Below are 24,738 nucleotides of genomic sequence, written 5' to 3' on the forward strand. Positions count from 1 at the left end.
AGTACATGTTGACACAAGATCTAAGTTGACCGAAATGTAAAACCTTTTAATTTCGAAAAAGATATCAATTTTGTGATTGTAATTCATAATGCTATTCAAATGCCGACTAAGGCCATGCTGTTTACTTCCCTGACATAAACAACCATGACTCATACATACCTTAACTTCTGCCATTTTAGCCTCAGTGCTCATAGAGGAAAAGTGCTCTAAATCAGTTACTCTAACATCAATATCTGTAAGCCATTTGTAAAGCACATTCTTCATAGTTTTAAAGTCATCATCTAATGCTGCAGATTGCCTGCGATTTATTAATATGGCTGAGACTCTGTGTTGTAATATATCCCATTCTTTGTTACAATAAAAAACTGTTGACTTTAACGTCCCCATATGATCGGTTCTCCCCTCTCTTGCCAGCTTTCTGTAGACCCTGTTCATCTTCTCCAATTTACTGTACATTCCATGAATATTCTTCATAATTTGCTGAAAAAGAACAAAATAAAAGGTAGTGGTATTGAAAATGATATCTTGTCAATAATACGAGGCTCATTGGCGTTACATCTAACAGTTATTGTTTTGGAATTCCTTGTCTGAAATGCTTGGCCGGTATCTCAATTACCGTCTGCAGACAAATGCCATTTTAAGGCACTCTTAATTACTTTGCCCAAAACTACATCAAAGTATTTGAGAGTACTATTTGAGAGTACTTTTTTTAGAGTTTAGATTTAAACTAAGAAAACCAGTATGATATAAAAAAAATATTGATTTTCTTGTTAAAAAAAATATAAAGATGTTAAAGAAAATTATTAAAATTTTGAAGCTTAAGTACAATTATATTAGCTAGGCCTATAACAATCATAGTAGATCTTATATATGTTCATCATCGGGGTAGCTTTCTTAAGATAAAAGTACCTCATAACGTTGTATTTCCTCCTTGGAGAAATTTGCATCCATTTGGTCAGACGCTGAAGAATCAATCTCTAATTTGATACTTATTACCCAATTTTCAAAAGATTTACAATCTTCTTTTAGACTTTCCAAAGTTATCCATGTTTCTTTAATCCTGAAAAATAAAAAAATACATCTGTAAGCCTATGCTAACTTTCCTAGATTATGAGTCGAAGATTTACTCTGTATATTCGTATGTAAAAATTTGACATCCCCTACCCCCAGGGGTCATGATTTGAACAAACTTGAATCTACCCTACATGAGGACACCCCCACACAAGTTCTTTTTTTGTTTAAACAGAGACAGTACGTACAGTGTGATTTTTGTTCATGAGAATAAAACTAATTTGAAACGAACTCAGTTGAATCCGACTGCCTCAAATCATAAGCCAAATTTAAACTACACGATGCATGTTCAATTAACATTACGAGGTCATGTTTCAAGTTTTGATTTCAGAAATAGTCGGGAAAAAATGTGTGATTCTTTAATTTCTTTCAATGCTTATCAATTTCATATGTTGATAAATTGAAAAGTTTCCTACGTTCTTTGTATCTAAAAGATCGGCCCATTAATGTTAATGAGATCCTAATCTTTTTCGAAGATCATAATTTTAAAAAAAATATTCACTACCTGATGATGTTTCGAAACTAGTTGGAACTTGTCTGGTGTAATTGATTTTTAAAATTTTTCCAATTATCATTTTCCCTATTGAATAATAATATAACTTTACTTTCATTTAAATAAGCTTGAACCTCCATTACCCAAAGATGCTTTGTTTGGCTGAAAATGGTTTAGTGGCTGTTATAAAGAAATATTGAAAATGACGCAGATAGATAGACAGATGGACAATAGACAAAAGCTTCCTCGAACTTTCAGCTCTGGTTAGCAAAACATAACCGGTTTACATGTAAAGTTTATAGATATACCATGCATACTAGGGAAACATGTATTATGTGACACCCATTTCATGTCAGAAAACTAACAGTGAAATATATCATATGTGTACAAACCATAAACTTCTATCAGGACAAATTTGGCAAATACGTTTCCAACGACGATCTAAATTTTTCATCGCCGTCTGTAAATCAGTAAATTCTACTTCTGACGGACAGGCATCAGAATCATGAAGCAAAACCTCACAGAGATTCAACACACTTCCAACTCCTGTGCTATGATGCTCTATGTCTCTTTGAAGATTCTGTCAATGTAAAATAACAAAGTTATCGAAGCTACCTCCAGGACACCTTTTCCTAACGTTCCCTTCATTAAAACAGCCGAGGGATTGCAGTCTACACTGAAACAGCCGGTACAAATCTTATTCATAACATGCAGTTTTCATGTTACTAATTGCCAATTAACTAAAGGTCTAGAGGGCGCTTATAGGTCAAGGGAATTGCCAAATAGGATTTTACAGTATTTAGCATTGGTAATTCAATTTAAAATTATACAGTTCAATCATTTACTAATTTGATATTCATTGTATGCTCTTGCACTATAATAAGGGGGGGGGGGGAGATTACCTTTTGGTGCTCAAGTTTTGATTTGAACTCCATTTCTTCTGAGTTCATAAAATATAAAGGTGTAGATAGTTGATGTTCTATATGTGAAAGCCATTTACGTAGATTTCCCATACTAATATCCAACTGTCTAATTGCAAACATCGTCTCCTCTAACTTTCTCTTTCTGAAAATCAAAATATTAAAGAGATATAGCACTTCTCCCCTTTACTTCGCCTTCCTCTGTGTTTGAAAGGAAAATACCTATTACAAAAATAGATACAGGTACATGTCTTTATAGGAACTTATTTCATAGTGGTTCTTTAACCACTGATATTTTTCATAAATTCAGAAACCCTGCTTTGAAAAATGAATATAAATAATATGAATGCATATTAAGTAAAAAAAAATGCAAAGAACGTAAGTGTAAATAGAGTATAGTGTTACTGACGAAATATGCATTGAGTGTGCTCACACTCGAATTAAGAAAGAGAATTAAAGAATACCAAGCAGATACGATACATGTAATATGATTCCTCGATTCGCATCATGATTTAAGTGAAAAGTAAAAAATATCTACCACTGATTGGAATCGATCTAGCAACTTGCAAAATCATAAAAACCTACATGTTACTACCAGTCCACACATAAAACACTGTCATATGTCTTTTGATGTCTTTTGATATATGTGGATATATACAAGATTGTATGAGAAAAGTCACTAATTCAAATAATTGTCAAATTTCCAGTTCAAAGACCACTTTGCTACTATACCTGTACAACATAATATTAATCGAATTTCTTTCGTTTAAAGTGGTTCAAATAGTCACATATCCAACTTTTTATTCCATACTATCTATTTCCCTATATATCCCAAACAAAACCTTAAGATTTTAATTATGTCGTGTAAATAATAGGACCCTTTAACCATGATAATTTTGTAAATTGCGTTTCTCTGAATATATAATTTTTAACTATATATTGTATTATATTACAAATACTTATGTTTGCAAAGGCGTTTTATTGTAGGCGTAATCGTATACTAAGTGCGTTTAAAAATCATAAGTAACACAAATTTAAAAAAAACAACCTAGGTAATCAAAGATTAATTAGCTCACTGAAATGTGACATCACTATTATGAGCCCTCCATTATCATACTACATGAAAATCATACTTAATGATATTTCATATTCAATTGTAAGGTGTCAAGCAATATTTTATCAAATCATATGACATGATTTGTCAATATCATATTGTGTCCTATGATTAGATATCAATTATATTTTTTCAATGTAATAATTGTATAATACAATATGGTATAATACAATATTAGATTGTATTAGATATGATTTTATAATGCAATACAATGACAATATAACATCATATTTTATTATATACCCACCTTCATTTCAAAAATATTAAATTCATGGTTGGTTTTCTATAAATATATATATATATATATATATATATATATATATATATATATATATATATATATATATATATATATATATATATATATATATATATATATATATATTGTGTGTGAAAAGGGCACTAGTCTGACATATGTTTAAGTTAATGATCTTTATAAAAAAAACAAAAAACAATTTTTAACAATTAAAAAAACTGAATTTTGGTTCTAGACACATATCTACAAGTGATATCAAATCATGTAGATCATACCATATTTCAGCATGTATATTATCACATTATATGTCTAGGGTCAATGAAATGAACTGATGGGTCTGTCTGTATTCTACAGAATTGGATTTCTACCAATGACTCTTCTGTGAACTGTGTGCGAGACACAGAACTGAAATTTAAACCTTATTCAATTTTTTCTGTAGATGCATTAATAATAGAGTACTGAAATACATTATAATAATTGTTGACCGAGTCTGTAAAGTGTCGACTGTCACGTCGCGTGCACAAGGTTGTGTTCAATAAAGTGATTATTATTTACATTTGACAGGTGTAATTAGATTATTAGAAGGACTTTTAATAGATATTTTTGGTGACCTTACGCACAGGGGTATTTTATGCAGATTTCAGCTTATTGTGTAACTAAAGTAAATGTTCCCCTTGCGTAAAAACCACTTATACAGTACATGTGAAGTTTTTTTTCATCATATTTTTCAATTTGATTTAAGTGCCCACAATTTAGAAATATGACATCAGAAAGTTAACTTTTTCCCGTCATTAAGTTTTTGTATTTTCAGCAAAAAACGACTTGTTTATCTTTCGGAAAACATTGAGCGCATTCTTAAACAAACAAAATATTTTTATCGGAGATGTATCTATCCAAGACAAGTAAGTAAATAAAAATTATTCTTCATAAAAAAGAGAGAAAAAAATTTCTTTTTTTAACTGATTTTAATTGAATTTTGAATAAAGCATCATTTCTGACGTCATATACTACCAAAGAATGCAAATTAACAAAAAAATAGGTGGAAAATATATCTAATAACAACTCTTTTAAAAATAACTTGACAAAATAATATACCAGAACACTTTTAAAAAATGGCAAATTATGGGGGTCATATGTTTGAGTCATACTATGCGCATGTATCATAAATAGTTTTTTTTTATTGTAACATAAGAAAACTTATCCTTAATTTGTATAAACTCATGTGATAAAATTTAACATCCTTATTTTCTCTGGAATCAAAAATAAAGTATAAAAGAGGCATGATCATGATTTTAATCAATTTCTATTTTTCTGTTTATATTATTTACAATGCTTTAGGAATGCATTTCTAATAATCAAATGAAAATTTGAGAGTCAGTCGCAGAGTTATAGGCAAGGTACAGGGCCCACGATTCTTGGCTGTGTAAACCTTTAGTTTATGTTCACCAGTAAAAAATCGTTATCAAGCTGACTTGTCTACCGTCTTATTCATTTTAAGCATAAATAAACATTTAACACATTCATTTTAGGTATAAAACTGTAATTTTCACTTCAACAATCAAAATGTAAACAAAAGCTTTGTTTACATAGCAAAGAATTGTAAGCTTTGTAACTCGCTTATAACTCAATGAATGACACTCAAATTCTGGTTGCATATTTAAAACGCCTTGTTGATGTATTGTAAAATTTAAAATCGGAAAAATAATGTTTGACCAAAATTGTGACCATGCCCCTTGAAGGTTAGACAGAGTAGTCTTTTTAGTAGTCTTTAGATTTTTATGTCAAGAATCGTTTCTGTCAAAGAGAACAAGAGGCCCATGGGCCACATCGCTCACCTGAGGAACAATAGGTATGATAAAATCAGCTCAATGGAGTCATAATACAAACTATCTGGACAATATACAATAATTCATGTAAATCCTGTATAAATAAAATCCATTTTCCCCTGGATATTCTTATGTTTATAATCATTAGTCCCTTTTCTAACAGGATGATTTTATGGTCATATCATGTGTTGAGTATTGCAGTTCTCAAAAAGATCCCTAACAATAGTTTATATATGGGATGTAAACGTACAGTAAACTCTCAACCTTCTCGTGAGGCCAAAGAATTGTCCTGGGGCCAAAGTCTTAACAATTATAAAGAATCATCTGGCTGATTAGTTTCTGAGAAGATTTTTAAAGATTTACCCTATAAATTCCTTTGTTAAACTTTGACCCCCCCCCATTGTGGCCCCACCCTACCCCTGGGGATCATTATTTTCACAACTTTGAATCTACACTACCTTAGGATGCTTTCACACAAGTTCCAGCTTTCCTGGCTGATTAGTTTCTGAGAAAAAGATTTTTAAAGATGACTCTGTTTATTCCTATGTAAAACATCGACCTCCCATTGTGGCCCAAACCTACCGCCAGGGGTCATGCTTTTCACAAATTTGAATCTACACTAACTGAGGATGCTTCCACACATGTTTTAGCTTTCCTGGCTAATTAGTTTCTGAGAAGAAGATTTTTAAAGATTTACTGTATATAATCATATGTTTAACTTCAATCCCCCATTGTGGCCCCAACTTACCCCCAGGGGTCATGATTTTCACAACTTTGAATCTTCACTACCTGAGGATGCTTCCACATAAGTTCCAGCTTTGCCTTCGAATTAGTTACTGAGAAGAAGATTTTTAAAGATTTACTGTATATATTCCTATGTTAAACTTCGATCCCCCATTGTGGCCCAACCCTACCCCCGGGGGTCATGAATTTTACAACTTTGAATTAACACTACCTGAGGATGCATCCACACAAGTGTCAGCTTTCCTGGCTGATTAGTTTCTGAGAAGAAGATTTTTAAAGATTAACTGTGTATATTCCTATGTAAAACGTCGATCTCCCATTGTGGCCCAAACCTACCCCCGGGGGTCATGATTTTCACAAATTTGAATCTTCACTACATAAGGATGCATCCACACAAGTGTCAGCTTTCCTGGCCAATTAGTTTCTGAGAAGAAGATTTTTAAAGATTTACTTTTTATATTCATATGTTAAACTTCGACCCTTCATTAAGGCCCCACCCTATCCCCAGGGGTCATGATTTTCACATCTTTGAATCTACACTACCTGAGGATGCTTCCACACAAGTTTCAGCTTTCCTGGCCAATTAGTTTCTGAGAAAAGGATTTCTAAAGATTTACTCTATTCATTTGTTAAACTTCGACCCCCCATTGTGGCCCCATTCTCGGGTGAGCTAAAAAGGTTAAGTTTACAGTTCAATAAGTTGGTTTCTGGAAGAACAGATTTTGAAAATTTTCGTAATAAATATTGACAATTTTTTTACTTTTTAAAGCGCTAAGCATAGCTCAGCCCTTTATTGTCAACTTCCGGTGCATCGAATAACCGCCCCCTCTAAGCAAAAGTATACATCATTTAAACTGGTTAGGGAACCAGTTTCAGGGGTTTATGCACATAACTGCACGGGCTATTGTGAATCTAATTTACGGGTTATTGTGAAATTAATGTACGGGGCTTACATACATCATTGCGTTCTGTCATGCAGTGATGAGGAAATATAGTGCGTATACAGAAGCTGAAATGCTATATACATATATCTGTTATATACATACAGAAGCTGGGTTAGCGCTTTTCAGTACTATCAGTACTTTGATTTAATCTTTAGCTTTTAAGATCTGTGACAAACATTGAATTGTTAGCAATCTTGCTTATAATTCGAAGCAAACACTCAGAAATGGTTAGTAAATAGAAATTGTTAACAATTAAACACAAGAAACATGCACTACATGTATAACAAATAAAGAACACAATTTATTTTTTCGAAATGAATCATATATATACATGTATATACCTACATATTTCCGTAAGCGATATCAAACTCTATTTAAACTGAATAAACTAGAGAAAATGCCGAGCATCTCAACAAAAACCTATTGCATTAATCTACCATTACGCAAAAAATAATGCCGAATTACCGATAGAATGAATTGTATTTCAGTACTCCTACATCAGATTTTGCTTAATTTGCGCAGGTAAACAGTTAACGTAACTGTTTGATTTACCGAAGTCTCTGTTTGATTTGATACGTAAAAATCACGAAATACAGACGACAGTTTCCAGGTTACAAAGCATAAATAATGAAAACGAAACGAAAATCAGAACAAGCTAACATCAACGTCATGTGTGAAAACTGTCAACGCATTGAAATATTTAGCCTCAATTTACTTCACAAAATCGGCACCAATATATTTTTCATGTTTCAAAAATTTCCCTTCATACGCGAACTGTTGCACAACAAGCAAATTCATCATAGTCAGATCGACCCTTTTTCGTATAATGTCATGGCTGCTTTAAACAAAGAACCTCGTCTTAGAAGTATGGAATACGAGTCTTGGTAAAATGGGTAAGCAAAACCGGGCCGTGGCAAAATAAAAGCCGGGGCAGATCGGCAATCGTCAATTCCAAATACGCATTAATTTGCAGCAATATTTACAGCAAATACAAATATACTGGTCCATCAAATATCCTGAAATTTTAATGAGATTGGCAGATTAATAACTGCTTATCTTTTGTTTTGCCCAGGCCAAGTCTTGTCTACCCATTTTACCGGATGCCGAATCCGAGGCTATTAAACTGATTGAAACACGCATTTCCTTTATTATTATTTTCGTAATAACTCAGATTTGAAACAGAATTAGACCTTAATTTTTGCAATTTATATTTTCCTTCCCATAAGGATAATTTATGCTAAACTACGTTGAATTGGAATCAGTAGTTCTTGAGAAGAAGATTTTTAAAAATGCACCCCCTTTTTTCTACAGGTGAGCTAAAAAACCAAAGTCTTACCTAAATCTCAGGGTGTTTAACAAATGATTCCATTTGTCCCGTGTTTTTTTAATTTTACATTGTATATTTGATATTTGATTCCCTTTGCTGATTTTTAGTAGCTCCTGTCCATCTTCCAGTAATGTATTTTTGTACTTTTCCTTGACAAGAATCTCTTCATGATATTCCTGCATAAGAAATTAATTTAAATAAACATATATCTCAAGAACATTGTACAACTATATGTTTTGATCTATTTTAAAAAGATACATATAGCTGTAAATCAACTTTTAATCATTTATGAGGTCTACAAACATGATAGTAAGCACTTTTTATTGCGTTCAGTCAAAAAGTGAAACTATTGACAATAACATTATCTTTTACATAAAACCTGAGGATATTTTCAGAGAAGCTTAAGATTTTCTGGCAAAATTTTCTAAACAAATTTCAATAATTCTAAATTATCTGCTTCAGAGAAGGCTCAGTATTTCATTTTACCAAACCAGATTCCCTTTAACTGCTTTGTGCCATGTTTAGTTAAAAATGGCCCTATGTTTAGAAGACATCAAATATGTGAAAAGTTTACAAATGGACAAAAAAGCTCAGTTTGGCTTTCAAATCAGGTGAGCTGAAAATCAAATGATCATGATTCTGCTGAGTTGTTCTAATCAAAATAAAGCAACTAAAATACTACTAAAGAATACCTTGTGATGACAACTAGGAATTGAACGTAATAGTCATCCAACTGAGGAAAATGGTTTGAGACGTATGTCTACCCAAACTCAAAACTGTCCTACTTATTGGGAAACTTTATACTCCTCTAAGGCTAATTTCAAATGGGACAAATATAAATCTGATTAAAATGACTAAAATAATTAAATCATAAAGGTTTGTGACACATAAATTTTAAGGTTGCATATAGTTAAGTACACGATTTTTAGCATCTTTTCTTCTATACTGTATTTCAAAATATTTTTCCTTTTTAAGATATAGGTGATTAAAATTGTGGACTTTTGACCCCCTTGAAAATATCTGAATGTGCTCATGAAATATATCTTCGTTTGTTTACCAATTATTATTTTAAAAATAGGTAAGGATCACCTCAATTACTTTTCAAAATCAGTGTACATATAAAGGATAAGAAAAATTTAAACTGTCATAAATTCATTTAATCTTTTCTTATCTTCATAAAAATGACAGGTGCGCATTTTCAGATGGTGTTCAACATATGTACAAATTTCAGACTATTCTATGTACCGTAGTAAAAAGTCTATAGGAGGGACATAACTGTGTCAACAGATGTACAAATCGACAGCCAGATGGACAGACGGCGGACGGACAGACAGACAAACAGACAGGGTGATTCAAATATACCCCCTTCACTTCGTTTGCTGGGACCTAATGAATCGTACATCTTACATTCTCTTAACTAACCTTTGCAAATTTTGATAATAAGTCTTCAATATGGTATTCTTGATCTGTTAAGATTCTATACTCCATTTTGTCTATCCAATCATGCAGACCAGTTACATTATTTTGAAATTCTGCCCACTGCATCATAATTTTCTGTATCTGAATTTTGCGTTGAGACACTTGAGCGTTGATTTCATGCCATTGTTTGTTCAACAAGAGAATTTGTTCGTCCAATACATTGAAATCATCTAATTTAATAACACTGCACAATTTCTTTTCCATATCCTGAAGTAACCTTTGCTGAATATCAGATATTTGAAAATCTTCTATGTCCTATGAAAAAAAAGATAACAAATCATATGAGTCACAATAAGTGATATGTTCAAAATTTCAAAGAAGCACATGCATATAGATAGTTTATGTTAAAAATTAGCATATGCATGATGCTAATACAAAGAAAAACCAGGATTATTTATTCAAACATTACATACATGTATCTTATAAAATGTATTAGGCTAATCATTTGCCTTAAATTACAGCAAATTAATCTAAATAAGATATGAAGAATTGAAATTGAAATCAAAATGACATTGAAACTAAAACTGAATTTGATCGATCGAGTTTCTCGCATGCTAATGTCATGACTGATACTATTATTAATATGTATTGCTCTTTTTATCTTTTGACAACAGTTTTTGCCTGTTTTTGGCAGAAGCAAGCCAGTTTAAGAAAATATTACATTTTTATTCTCAACTAAACAAGATGGCCTCACACCCCCTTAAGCAGGAAACTGTCCATTCTGTAGAGTCTGAGGCGCGTCATATTGGGTATAGTTTCTCAGATCTCATTGGGACAAAGACCGGAAATGAAAGACCGAGGAAAAACTTCAGAGGATCAAGAGTTCGATTTTTCAAGAGTTCGGAATTCTCTGGATTGACCAACGGATTTTAAATATAGTCTTACGGGATGTTTAAGTTAAGCAATTTATTTCATTGCTAACGTTACGCATGCGCCTTAATACATTTTTTCGTCTTAAATACAGATCTAAATATTCAACAAGGGTTCATGTGCCACAGTGCTCACCTGAGCACCAAAAGGCATGATACAATTAGTTACAAGGTATATGTGGGCATTTGGAATAACATTTTTGACATGAGTTTGAGAAAAAATATACATCATGCTTCATAAATATACGTTTCACTAACTTTAGGCCAATAAAATATGTTCTGTCTTTTTGAATTTGCCTCTAAATTTTGCTACACGTCTGATGAATATTAATGTGATCCGCCATTTATAACGACACTGCACATGAGTGCGGGAAAACCCAGCAAAACACGATGAAAGAACATTTACAAATTAGATTCACATTTTTCATGTCTTAAATTAGATTCTTATATCAGATGATACTCGAAGCATTATAATTCTGATATTCATTAATGTAGAACGATATAAATTGTTAATTATGTGTAATAAAGATGAAACACAATTTTAGCATCATCGACATGGTAAACGGAGTAAATACCCCTCTCCCTGAGGGACGCATGTTCCTCTAAACGAAAATTCACTTGTGGTTTATAAGTATAAAGTAAAGACATGGAACATATGGAACATGAACCTGACAAGCAAAACCCTACAACTTCATGATGGAAAGTTTAATTCAGCTTTTAAATTCTTATTTCATCAATCTACATAGTCTCCGATGGCGAACTTCCTTTTGGTCCTATCCTTGTCAGTCTGTCCCTTTTTTCTGTCAGACTAAATGGTCTACCCTGCCTCTCGTCGTTGCCATTGTTGTTGATAAAGAAGCATATCACGTGACAACATTAAGGCGGGGTCATTAAAATTTATTGTATTTTTTAGTGACATGTAAAAAAACAAAATACGTTTTTTATTTCTTTTATCTTGGTTATGCGATTGACTCATATAGCGTAATTTATGTGAAATTCCTATCTTTAAATAAAGTAATGAAGCAAATAATGAGACCTTCTTATTGTTATTCCCTTAAACAAATTCCACATATACCTTTAATGAAGTCATAATTTCAAAATATCTGGACAATGTTTTAATATAATACATGCAGATCCTGTTTAAATAAAAATCCATTTTCCCTCTATATAGTCTTATGTCTTAAGTCCCTTTACTTGCAGGATGATATTATATTCATATCACATTTTGAGCATTGCAGTTCTAAACAAGAGATTTTGTGAAACACTTACGTCCCCCTCCTTTAGAAACATCAACTAAGAAAATGAACGTAACCTGCAGATAATTTGAGTTTTCCTAAGTCCAAAGGACATAACCCTGTCGAGAAGTACACGATCGTACCAAAATCAAACTTGACCTAGATATTATTACGGTAAATCTGCATACTGAATTTCATTTCAATATGTGCAACTTCTGCCAAGAAAATGAACGGAAACTGCAAATAAATAGAATTGCACGATCATACATAAAATCGAACTTGACCTAGATATTATTATAATAAATCTGTATTCGAAATTTCATTTCTAAACGTGCAACTTCTGCCAAGAAAATGAACGGATGCTGTAAGTAATAAGTAATTGGAATTCTTTTAAGTCCAAGGGGCATAATTCTGTTTAAAAATGCTCGATTTCACCCTAAATTAAACTTGATCCAGATATCATTATGATTAATCTGTGAACCAAATTTGTCAAGTGGTTCTGAAGAAGAAGTGGAAAATGTAAAAAGTCTACAAACATTTTGAAAGACAGGCGGACGGACTGATGGACGACAGACAACAGGTGATCAGAAAAGCTCACTAGAACATTTGATTCAGGTGAGCTGTAAACCGAATTCACGTTTACAGATAAATTACTCAAACAAAAATCCGTAATTAATTCAGGTACGACTTAACATGTTTTATGTTTACGTTGCAAATGGCAAAATTGTCTTTTAATGTGATCTCATTATTTATAATCTTACCAAGCATTTTTGATAGTCCATTTGTAGTTCTTCATAATCACTTGGTATTGAAGCAGATAGAAAAGTTCTCATCTTTTCAAGCCACATAATATTCTTTTCCAACTCAGTTTTACAGTCATGCCATAACTGAAAAACCTCTTCATGGTGAGGATTTTCTTTTTCTATAGCTTTTGTCAAACTTGTGAATAAGGCATGAATTACACTTGGTTTCTTAATTATTGTTTCTCCAGCTTCTTCATTGCAATGATCAATATGCTTCCCTTGTGCTTTGATTTCTTCAAATGCTGCTACATGAACTTCATTTTCTTTTTGAGGAGTCTTTAAAAAATGTAAACGGTTTATTGAAAATTAAATAAAAAAGGGGTCTTGTATGGATCACAAGAAATCCTGTATGAATATTGAGCCATAAGCGGTTTTATCTACTTATTTTGAAGCTATAACAAGAGGCCCAGGGCCTAGTAAAACTTCTTAAATATTCATTTATTTTTGTTACAAGTGATCTTGACTTTGAACTTGAAACTGTTTCCTCAACCAAGAAAGCGAACTAAAATTTCCTGAAAATAAATTTTTAAGAATCTGATATCAATCATTAATTGTAACTTGAACAAAAACGAAAAAACCCGAACGATTTCTTGGTACATATGTATGAATTAACAAAAATCTTAATATATGCAAGAAGAACTAAACAAAAAAAACTGAACATGTTTAACGGTAAGTACGACACAACGCAGTTCGTTTTTTTTTATGTGACTTAATTTAACTCTGAACTTTATTCTATTTTCTTTTCAAAGATTGTGGATTCAAAATTTCTGAAAAAAAAATCAATGTTTAAACTTGTATATCTCTGCGCTGCATTTTCCGATTTCAAAAATAATTTCAGTTTCGTATTCAGTTTTTAAAACTCAACATAATACATATAAATTTTACATTGGTTAAAAATATGAAACTTTCGAAAACTTGGAATCACTTCCGGTGTCGAGCGAACGTGACGAATCTTATTTTCAAGCCAAACGATAAATATATACACATAGAAAATGTTATATCTCTTTCTTTAAACGTTTTTGAAAAATGCCTTAGACAAAATCATTTTTTTTTTCATTTCAAAATGTCGAAACGGAAACGGAACTGACGTTTTCATTCAAACTATATAGGAGTTTTTATAGATCAATTTTTGAGTGGATACTTTATAATTTATTGTGGATCTAACAAATTGTTAACAATATATTGCGTTTTTTACATACAGGCACGTTGTTTCAAAGTCAGAAGTAAAATGTCATTATGCTAATTCTCAAACAATGTCATTATGATAATGCTAGCTGTGAATGTGCGTATGCATCAAAATGTTTGATTTACATCAAATCTATATCTGTTAGATACTGTTAATTATAAAATTCTGTTAATTTTTTATTTGCCAATTGAAACATTTTTAAAACATTTATAAAAGCTCATTATTCAATTGGAAAGCCAAAGTAAATACTGTCAATAAAGCAGGGGCGAATCTAAATAAGGAATGGAATTAGGCGTTACCCTTTTGTTTTATTTTGAATTTGTATATTATTCAAACATTGAAATATCGCTTTAATGACTTGGAAAACTATTTAAAAGCAATTTATTATATAACAACTAAAAAAACCACTGTTTTACAGCGTTTTAACTTTTAACACCAACGCCAAGGTTTTGAATAATTTTCCCGAAAATTGTGTATGCATAAAGCTGAAGATGGAAGTAAAATTTCAAACTGTTGTTATGAATTGTGACAGTGCACCTTTTAACAACCATTACCTTTATCTGGGTGCTTCGGATCTCGGCAAAAACTTCTAAGTTTTCAACTCTGTCACTTAGCATTGTGAAGGTTGACTGCATTGTCTTGAAACTATCTGGTTGTGAAGGATCTACTAGCTTCATACCTTCTTCTCTCAGTTTTACTATTTCACTCTTCAGATCATAAAAATCACTCAAACTTTTCTACAAAAAAATTAAGAGGATGCAATGTGAAAGGTAAAGAAATTTTCTTGCCACTGCCCCGCGATTATTGACACTGCCCAGCTAAGCATAGAATAAACAAAATATTGATTATAATTATACAAGAGTCCCATGGACAACATCGCTCACCTGAGAACAATAACCATAATAAAACCAGCTGTAACCATCATAAAACTTCATAATTAAATTCTTACCCGATGAGATCAACTGATAAAAAAGGGTATCAATTTAATCTCCTATGGCTAAAATTTTAACATTTGTAAAGTATATAAAAAATCTACTTGATAAAGAAGCAATAACTTTATATTATTGACACTAATTGTTGGTGGGTTTTTTTTAGTATGCTTCATCCTCCATAAAAGCTACAAAATCAAGAAACTATGACACTTGTACACAATTTAAAAACTGTAATTTGTACTATGATGAATTGGTTTTTGCTGACATATTTTAAGAGTAGCAGCAGCTAGGGTAGTTAAAAATTAAAAGATTTGAGGAAGAATAGAGTTTATTATGCAGGCTTATAAAGTGGAAGAAGAACTAAGGACAACTATGGACAACAAGGAAAATCGTGAAGATTCTATATCATCCAGGTCTCTGGAAAAAGCTGATTAATATGTTTGCAAGCAGTGCATGTATACAATGACATTTAAAATAACATAATTGTAAATTATAGTAGAACAGGGCATGGTAAATTGTGTCTTAACACATCATAAATAGTTCTGTGGTTCGAAAAAAATACTGGAGAAAGTTCTTGTCAGTTTAAAATTCGCCCATTACCGCGATATTAATGGAAGACGATTAAAATAATGTCCCGGCTCTGGCAGAATAACATTACATCAATCATAAATAATATCAGCTGGTTATAAAACTTCAGAGATGATACTAAAAATCAGCAGTAATTTTTATTTAAAAAGTTCTATACAGTGGTGATAATTTAAAAGATAGTGCACTTATAATAGTAATTTTTCTTCAACTGAATTGTATGTCAAATTAAAGAAAATATTCTTCCAAAATGAATTTAATTACTTGTACAATCACGGAAAAATTAACAAACCTGAAAGTCTTCAATACAACTCTCACTGCTATTAAATTCTTCTTTAATACTGAGCTGTATCTTGTCTAGCTGGGTATTCACCCTCTGGACTGCTAACAGAAATTGGCCTTGATTCTGGACAGCATCTTGAAGTTGTTGTTCTTTAGCTACAACCTGAAATAGAAATTCAGTTATCAAGTTGAGTCACATTTTTATCATTTTGTATCATGTTACATGGATGATAGTCTTTTAAAAAAAAAATAAAGTGTGTGTGTATTTATAAATTTATTCAATAAATAGAACAATTCTCTCTCTCTCTCTCTCTCTCTCTCTCTCTCTCTCTCTCTCTCTCTCTCTCTCTCTCTCTAAATATTTATCAAATTAATGTGCAATTTATTATGATTTATGAGACTAATAAATAGTCCATGTGGTTTTAAAGAATCAAGTCTTGAAAATACACGCATGTTACAAATACTGCTCTTATCTGGAGTAACGTAAAAAACAGGTCTACAGGTTACATTAGCGGGTACTAGTTTTACCCAGCTCTTCGGTTAGATGGGTTTCACGTGATGTAAATACCGGTATGTGTTTTCGTATGCTGATTAAGACAAATTAACATGCATTAACGTTTCTTTTGTGATGACAAGCTTTATAATATCGTAAACATATTTTTTTTCATCTTGTAATCTGACATATCAGCTCCACAAAGCATATTCATTACCATTATTTTGTGCAAAAATATTGACAAGGTAAAAGGTAAATCAAACGTGATTATTCTGTTTAGTGTGTCCAGTTTTGATATTCCTTTAAATAATGATTACTTTATAAAAATATATATAAAGTCTTTAATTTATTTGATATGATAGGGTAGGGGCTAAAGCTGAGAGGTGATAATAAAAATAAGGCATATACATATTTCATATATTATTATGTCTATGTACTAATATAACTAAACCCCTTTTTATTTAAAACTAAGTTGATAAAAATCAAATGTTTTCCCATTATTTTCTGGAAGTGCGTATTATACAACAGTGAGTATTATATTACACAAAATAGAGTTTATTTTGAGTTCTTGCTGTTTTGTTTTAAACTTATTTCTGACTTGCAATCGCAATCCACAGAAAAATAAGTAGAAATTTCAATCCTTACATATTTTTGCTCTTTGTTTGAAGTGGTAAGAATAAATGGGATAATAACATATTTTTAAGGAAAAAACGTTTTTATGATGAACCCGGTTAAAAACAAGCAAGAGAATTGATCAGTAAGCTAATAAAAAGAATGCCTGAAAATATTTACCTGCATCAACAAAGTATTCCATGATGTTTGTAGTTGTTTTAACCTTGTATCTCTGACAGCAGAAGATATCCTTTTTAAATCAAAAGAAGCACAGCGTTCACGGGGTAATTCTTCACACACAGCATGCAAATCTGGTACACTGGCAGAAACCCCCTAAATAGTAATTAAACTCATTTTATTAGCACATATTAAGTTTGATTAAACAATCACAAAAATTATATAATGTTTGAAGTTATGACTATGATATCAAGGTGCGGCCAAGGTCAAGGATAATAAATTCAGAAAGTCAGTAAAATAGAGAATTACTTACTCTTTAAAGATTAATGCACTAGAAACATTTCTTAGGAAAATATACTGTGATGAATTTAAAAAATCTTACTAAATATAAATAACAAAATGCTTGCAGTCATATTACATATCTTATAATTATATATGAGAAAAAGATTTATCCACGATATATTCTTATATTGAACTTTTAATGCAACTACTACTCTTGTGGTACACTGATTGAAAGTGATGCTTTTTTGCTTTGGTGCTTCAAGATCTACCTACCAGCTCTACTGCAACTTGCAAGTCAAACCAACAAAATAATATGTGAACAAATAACAAGAGGCCCATGGGCCACATCGCTAACCTAAACAGTTCATTGCATCATTATGTTTTAGTTTTTTTAAATACATTTTCCCCAATATATTTCAAAGGTCAACACTAAACCCCTCTTGGGGCCCATTATAAGTCTAAGGTTACAATTTTAATAGAATGTCTTACTGAACACATTTTTCGTTTGTTGCTTTGGTATTCTAGGACACAATGATATCATCTGAGGAGCTATATATTTGATTACTTCTTCATTCAAAGAGTTGTAGAAGACGAAGGTCTGCTTTTTGATTGATACACAGCAGGTGATGAACTATTCAATTCAGGATCATTTTTGTTTTAATTCAATAAAAATTTGGATTGTCATATATTTCTTAAGAGCCGATTCCAAGCATTATTTGGTATGACCAGTTGGTCATATACGCGGGGTGTTAAGGAAGCATATTGAATCTGAGTTACATGTATTTTAATGAAATAAAAAATCTTAGTTATCATGTACACAAGGAAACGTAAAATAATAAAAAAAATATACAAAATACATGAGACAATTGTTTTTCACAATTTAGATTGTATTGCATATATTTAAACAATGATGATCGACGTATCCAGACTGGAAGTGGAATGTCGTGTTGGAAAGCATTGTAAACATACTATAAAATTTATGTCATTTCAGAACTCTTATAAAGTATTTTGGTGTGATGCTGTGATTTATTGAGAATTGAACAAGAAATATTGGAAGAGATGTTAATTCTATCAATCATTTGGCAAAAGTTATGTAATTTTGTTTTTATTTTACGGCCAATCCTTCCTCTGTTGTTGTTTACGATATAAAAATCGGTCTTGAACGTCACTACTCCATAGATATTGAACTTCAAATTTAACTCTCATCAATAGTTTGATCAATGCACATGCTTAACTTGAAACGTCTGTTAAAATCGTGTGTTTAGTGTTGCTTTGATGCAACATACCGGGTTTTTTTGTGCAAACTGTATAAAAGTTAGGAAGGGTTTTTTTGAGAAACGGATGAATAACTATTTAATCGAGGAGAATTTAGGATTCTAGCAGCGGTTTTGATAAAACTGAGATGTTTTGCCTTCACGTCATATGTTTATTGTTTAGTGGAAACCGCAGGGTAGTGTTGTTCTATCGCATTTCATGTTGATGAATAAACGTAAGCTATTTATAGTTATATGTAACCCGTGATAATGTGGCAGTAATGTACTACCCAATTTTATTACTTTGACATCTATACTAAAGAATAATACTAAATGTTTGGTCCGATTCAAAACAATTATTTAATATTACGATTTTATACATATCAGTCAAAATAAGACTCTACATTGCCTTGTTTTATCCTTCCTAATCTATCCGCGTAGCTGAACTTCATAAAATTTGAGAACATTTCCATACTTTGTTTCTGTCTCCATAAGCCTCTTCATGGTGTATGCTAGCATTTCTCATCGGTAAATTTGGGGGTGATAGACACACTCCAGGGTAATGGTAGTCGGCCTGTGAAGAAATCCTCTCTGATGAAATTGAGTCAGTGTAGTCTTGGTTAGATAAAAGGCTCCTTTCACCAAGAGGTTTCCTTCTTTGTTGGCTTATTTCGTCAATTTTCTCCTGGAATGATGGTGTTTCAGTTGCCAAACCCTGTGACTGTAAATAAGTAAAGTGTAAAGTATCTTTAGAATTAATTTTCAATACACTTGAATTTGTGATATTTATGTGTAAGACATTCAATTCCTGATTAAGATTTTGTTAAGTCAAAAAGTGTCACATTTCACATATCATTATATAATTTGTACTTGCATGATTCTTAAAAAAACCCATAGGTAATCACAAATTACAAAGCTCACAGAGACGAGGCATATGAGACCACCTATTTCATATTATATGAAAATCATTTTAAATGATCTTAAATATTCATGGATACTGTGGAGTGGTTTGACACAATATAGTTAATCAATTTTTTTTTAAATCGTATGTTAATTTCATACGGTATTGTGAGATGCAATGTTTATCAATACACTTCTATAAAAAAAGATATTGCATCCTATGATAATAAACAAATGTCAATATTGTGTCAAATGATATATCATATGATACAATATAATACTGTAATATTCAGTGATATACATGTTAATGAAAATGTAACATAAGAAATGACATAATATCAAGATATGTGTTTGTATCATAAAATATGATACGGGATTGTATTGTGTTATACAGTATTGTATTTATCACATAATACAATATCATAACATGATATATATTACAATACAGTATCATATGATAAAATATCCCTTTCACATCATATATCACATATTATAATATCATAATATACAAAAAATTGATGTTACATCACACATCAGCTTAAAACGTATTTAAAATTAAGTTCGGAAATTATTGCTATTTGCAGTTTAAATGTATTTCAGTGAAGTAGAATAAACCGGAACTACAGAAATCCCGGTTTTGTAGAAAATTATAACATTGACGCCATATTGTTTTAGGATCCTTGCATAGTAATGCCACGAACTGTAACATTGTAGTCATCGAGAAGAAATTATTAAATCATTTTTCATATATATTTCTGTTAAACTTTGAATCCCCTCTGGGGCCCAAGTATTATTCTGGTGGTCACCGCTTTATTACATGTAATTTAGAATCTACCTTATTTAAGGATGCTTGCATAGTGATCTGAAAGTCAAATAACTGTTAAACGTCTGTTACAGTCATTGCGTACATTTTACTACCGTTGACATCAGTTGATGTGTTATAAGTACTTGTTATTAAGTTAATGTATTTTTATTCTAGTTAAACTATCAGTCAAAAAGCCTAATAATCGGAAGCTATTGACCATAGTTTTTGTTTCAGCAGTTTCTTAAACTGAAATTGTCTTCGTCTGATATTCTAATCAATTTAATACATAATCGCTGCGCTGCCTTGACGCCAAAATTCGATGCTGGCGTAGTCAGATTTTAATGGCTTGGCAAATATACTTATATTATTTCCGTATTTTAACTTGCACAAAGGTTACACACAATAAAAAGCAACATAAGCATATATAAGTTGATACATTTTATAATCAATTTAAGGTTAACATACACTTTGTAAGTACAGGTTAAAAGTTTTTAATTGCCGAGTTTAGGTCTGCGCCGGGTACCCGATCATCGACTAGTTTGTATACCGTAAAAAAAAAAATTACCTAATATTTTTAAATTTGACTTTGTAAAATTATTTGTTGCGGTTTGTTCAATGTTTATGCCAATTTTCACTGATATCTGTTACTTAGAAAGGAAAAGGAAAATATCTGGGTTGTCTCAATAGTTTCCGAACAACCCTCGTACAAGCTTTTGAATAAATATTTGCATTTCTGATGCAGTGGTTCTTGAGAAAATTTTCCCCCTATATATTTAAATATCAAAATATGAACCCCCCTGGGCCCCAGCTTTGTTCTGGGGGTCACGTTTTTTACAATTTAGGATATTCACTATATAAACAAGATTTTACGTAAATATTGGCTGTTCTGGTGCAGTGGTTTATGAAAAAAGAAGATTTTTAAACTTTCCGACATATCTCTAAATGTTAAACTTTGAAACCCACCTGGGGCACCAGTTTCTGTCTGGAGTGACCATTTTTAAAGATTTAGAATTTACACTAGATAAACAAGATTGTGTGTAAATATTTTGGTGCAGTGGTTCTTGAAAAGATTTTGAAAAATGTTCCTATGTATTTCTACATTAAACTTTGAACCCCGCTTGGGGCCCCTGTGTTGGTCCGGGGGTTGTCATTTTCGTATGATATCTTGAAAGCAATCGACTCAAATTTCGTTAGACTTCTAAGGCACTAACTGTCATAGATGAGCCATGTGTTCGTAAGGACATTTTAAGCTTTGGAAAAAGGAAAAAACCAAACACCACATTTTGTTATAACAACTTATTCACTTATTCAAATGAAGTTACATACATCTAATAAAATGATTACCCAATTTAAATTATAAAGAACTAGATCATTTAGTATGATTTTAATCACACAATTCTTAACCATGGAACCCCTATAAATATTGGGCATGTGAATGGCCAAAATGACTGCATTAACATACTATCTGCTACACCTGTTTCATATTTAATAAATGTAACCTTTTTTAAACAAATGACGGCTAAATAGCTTTAGGTAAAGATATATTTTGAAAATTTGTCTTCCCTTCTTTATAGGTTACATTTTCAATTTAAGTATTAATAAAAACCCTGGTTCAGAATACTCAGTGAAAATTTTCACAAATATTAGCCAAGGGGTTCTCTAGTGTTGGCCAAATTTCCAGAAAGGTGTAAACACACACTGACAATAGCAAAAAGTCATTAGCAATGCCAATTTCAGTTTGAGAGTACATTGCTCTATGCATTCTTTTTCATGCAATTTTAAGAACAAAGTTTCTTAAGTATTGTTTTTTTTAATTTAAAATTAGCAGCAATGGTTATGAGTTGAGACACTGTAACTGTGATATGCTAAATTGAGAGAGATAGGGTATGTACAAAAGGCTCCTGGGCCACATCACTCACCTTACCAACGATGGCCATAATTACATCAGCTTTACGGAGCTAGATAAAAAAAATATCTGGATGATGAATTGCAATATTTAGTATCCAAACTATTTACCATTTGCTTTTTAATAGTGTTTGCATCATCCAATAGAGTTTTCCCGGCATCCAGGGCCAAAACCTCTAATTTGCTTTGATTCAGCGGGTAATTTTCTTCTAATTCTTCCTTAATGAAATGTTCCATGTCCTCAATCTTTTCTTCCAGTGTTCCCTGTGTTTCTTTTATCTTGTTTTGAAATCTACAAACAAATGGAGTTATGCATTAATATACTCATGCATGTATTAGGCTTAGCATTATAAACCTAACTGTAACATTTAGAGGCCTTTTCAAAGCACTAAAAGACTAATAATCCTTGGAAAAAGTTCTCTTCACTAAACACATTGCTCAATAGTCTGCACCAGTGTCAGTATGAACTTAATTGGCATTCATGATTTCATATTCTTTGGATTTGATCAAACTGAAAACAAAATGCTAATGACATGTATTGATAACGAACAGTGTTCAAAATCAAAAGTCCAAAGGAAAAATACAAAACAGGAGCAGAGCAAACACTGACCTCTACAAATAAAATAGAGGTATGATCAGGTGCAATGGAGGAGTGGCATCCTCTGCTGACCAGACACACCTGCCGTGTGCTCTTTGTCATAATCGGGAATTACGGAAAAGTCCGTAAACAATTAGGTGATTAATCATGGTGTAATGTTTAGTATGAAAAACGGCAGTAAAATGTAAAATAAGAAATAATCATATACAGCATTTGGAAGTTTTGTAACAATGCATGCTTATCAGGAAATGAAAGTTTAAACATTTTTTATGTAATTGCCAGCATATGTACATTTATAATGCATTCTATTCAATAAATTCTCCAATTTACCTTTCAACTTTTTCTAAAACATTGAGAAATGTTTTCTGACATTCCGCTCTAGCCTCAGCAGTGGGAAGGATGTTATCTAAAGTCTGGGCACATTCTCTCAAAAATTCTACTTTGGAGTGAGTAGATTTAAGCTTAAAAGACAGGTCCTGATAAAAATAAACAAACAAAAAATCAGTGGGTTCATATATTATTATCATTATCATTATAGAAGAACTCGGTTACAGAAATGTTTGGGGCCCATTGGATTTACTTAGCTACATCCGTAATTAGTTAACCATATAACAAATTCGTAATAAAAGGCATGTCAAATTCTTTATATACATTGTTTCCTTCCACATAGCCTCCATTTGTGTTTATTTGGGCATTAAATAAAAATGTGTTTTAAGGAAACCTCAAACAATTCTATTAATTAGTACTGTTAGATCTATTTTTTCGTTAAACATATTGAACACATTAAAGAGAGAAAAGTAATGCAAGTAACCTTCACGTTCTTGAGTTGGTTATTGAGCCATGATAAAGAATGATCTTCTCCTTCAACTGTGGGTAAAGATTCCTTTATTTCCTTAAGTAATTTATCCAGAGATTCTTCAAGTGACTTGAATTCCTCCCACTGTTCCAGTATATGAGATAATGACTTCTCTGTAACTTCTACTAAAGTAACCAGCTTTTTCCATTTAAGGTTTATATCACAAGACATCTTCGAGATGATCATACAGCTTGAATGACATACAACTTTTTCTAATTCATGAGCTTTTTCAAGTACATCATTAACTTCAAGTTGCAATTTTTCCATGGTTTGAGAAGTATTCTGAAAGGAAAAAAATATCTTTGTTGAAATAACCAGAGCCTTTCTTTTTCTGTTTGCTTGCTAGTTGGGTTAAATTTAGATTTTCATATAAACAAAATTAAAAGAATCATCTTTCATAATCTAAAAAAAAAAATTGCCATCTTGTAGAAAAAAGAAGTTGACGTTCATAGTACTTATTATACTATCTTACAAGTGTTGTTTCTGTGGAATTCTACTTTTTTAGTTAAGTACACAGCATTAATAATTAAGAAAATTGCAAAAATTAAGATAATGTTCTTCATTGCAGATTGATCTATGATATGCATTGTGACTGGCTGTTGGCTTTGTTTTGATAAAAGATAATAAGCTTCTTCAAAATGTGTATTATTACTCCCCTTTTGTGTCCCAAAAACAAAAAAAATCTTGTTTGGTTATATCATAGTTTACGCAAAAAATCTTTAGACCAAGCTGCTGGGTAATCATGACTTTGAACATTATGCTAATTTGCAGGGGATTTTTTAAAGTATTAA

At 31.6% G+C, this 24,738-nt stretch overlaps 1 protein-coding gene across 1 annotated transcript in view; it reads right to left on the bottom strand.

The window, feature by feature from the left end:
* LOC128175626 (muscle-specific protein 300 kDa-like) overlaps window positions 1-24,738 on the bottom strand; it is a 173,893-nt gene that overhangs the window by 15,255 nt on the left and 133,900 nt on the right. The window contains exons 99-112 of the mRNA XM_052841400.1: window positions 23,903-24,229; window positions 23,422-23,567; window positions 22,605-22,785; window positions 19,359-19,604; window positions 17,352-17,504; window positions 16,077-16,229; window positions 14,822-15,004; window positions 13,040-13,357; window positions 10,118-10,429; window positions 8,705-8,871; window positions 2,467-2,629; window positions 1,957-2,144; window positions 910-1,060; window positions 160-480 (exon numbers count right to left, since the gene is read on the bottom strand). Coding sequence (XP_052697360.1) covers window positions 160-480; window positions 910-1,060; window positions 1,957-2,144; window positions 2,467-2,629; window positions 8,705-8,871; window positions 10,118-10,429; window positions 13,040-13,357; window positions 14,822-15,004; window positions 16,077-16,229; window positions 17,352-17,504; window positions 19,359-19,604; window positions 22,605-22,785; window positions 23,422-23,567; window positions 23,903-24,229 — 3,009 coding nt within the window. The remainder of the gene's footprint in view (window positions 1-159; window positions 481-909; window positions 1,061-1,956; window positions 2,145-2,466; window positions 2,630-8,704; window positions 8,872-10,117; window positions 10,430-13,039; window positions 13,358-14,821; window positions 15,005-16,076; window positions 16,230-17,351; window positions 17,505-19,358; window positions 19,605-22,604; window positions 22,786-23,421; window positions 23,568-23,902; window positions 24,230-24,738) is intronic.

The sequence above is a fragment of the Crassostrea angulata genome, chromosome 3 (genome assembly GCF_025612915.1).
Source record: "Crassostrea angulata isolate pt1a10 chromosome 3, ASM2561291v2, whole genome shotgun sequence".
Classification (NCBI taxonomy): Eukaryota; Metazoa; Mollusca; class Bivalvia; order Ostreida; family Ostreidae; genus Magallana; species Magallana angulata.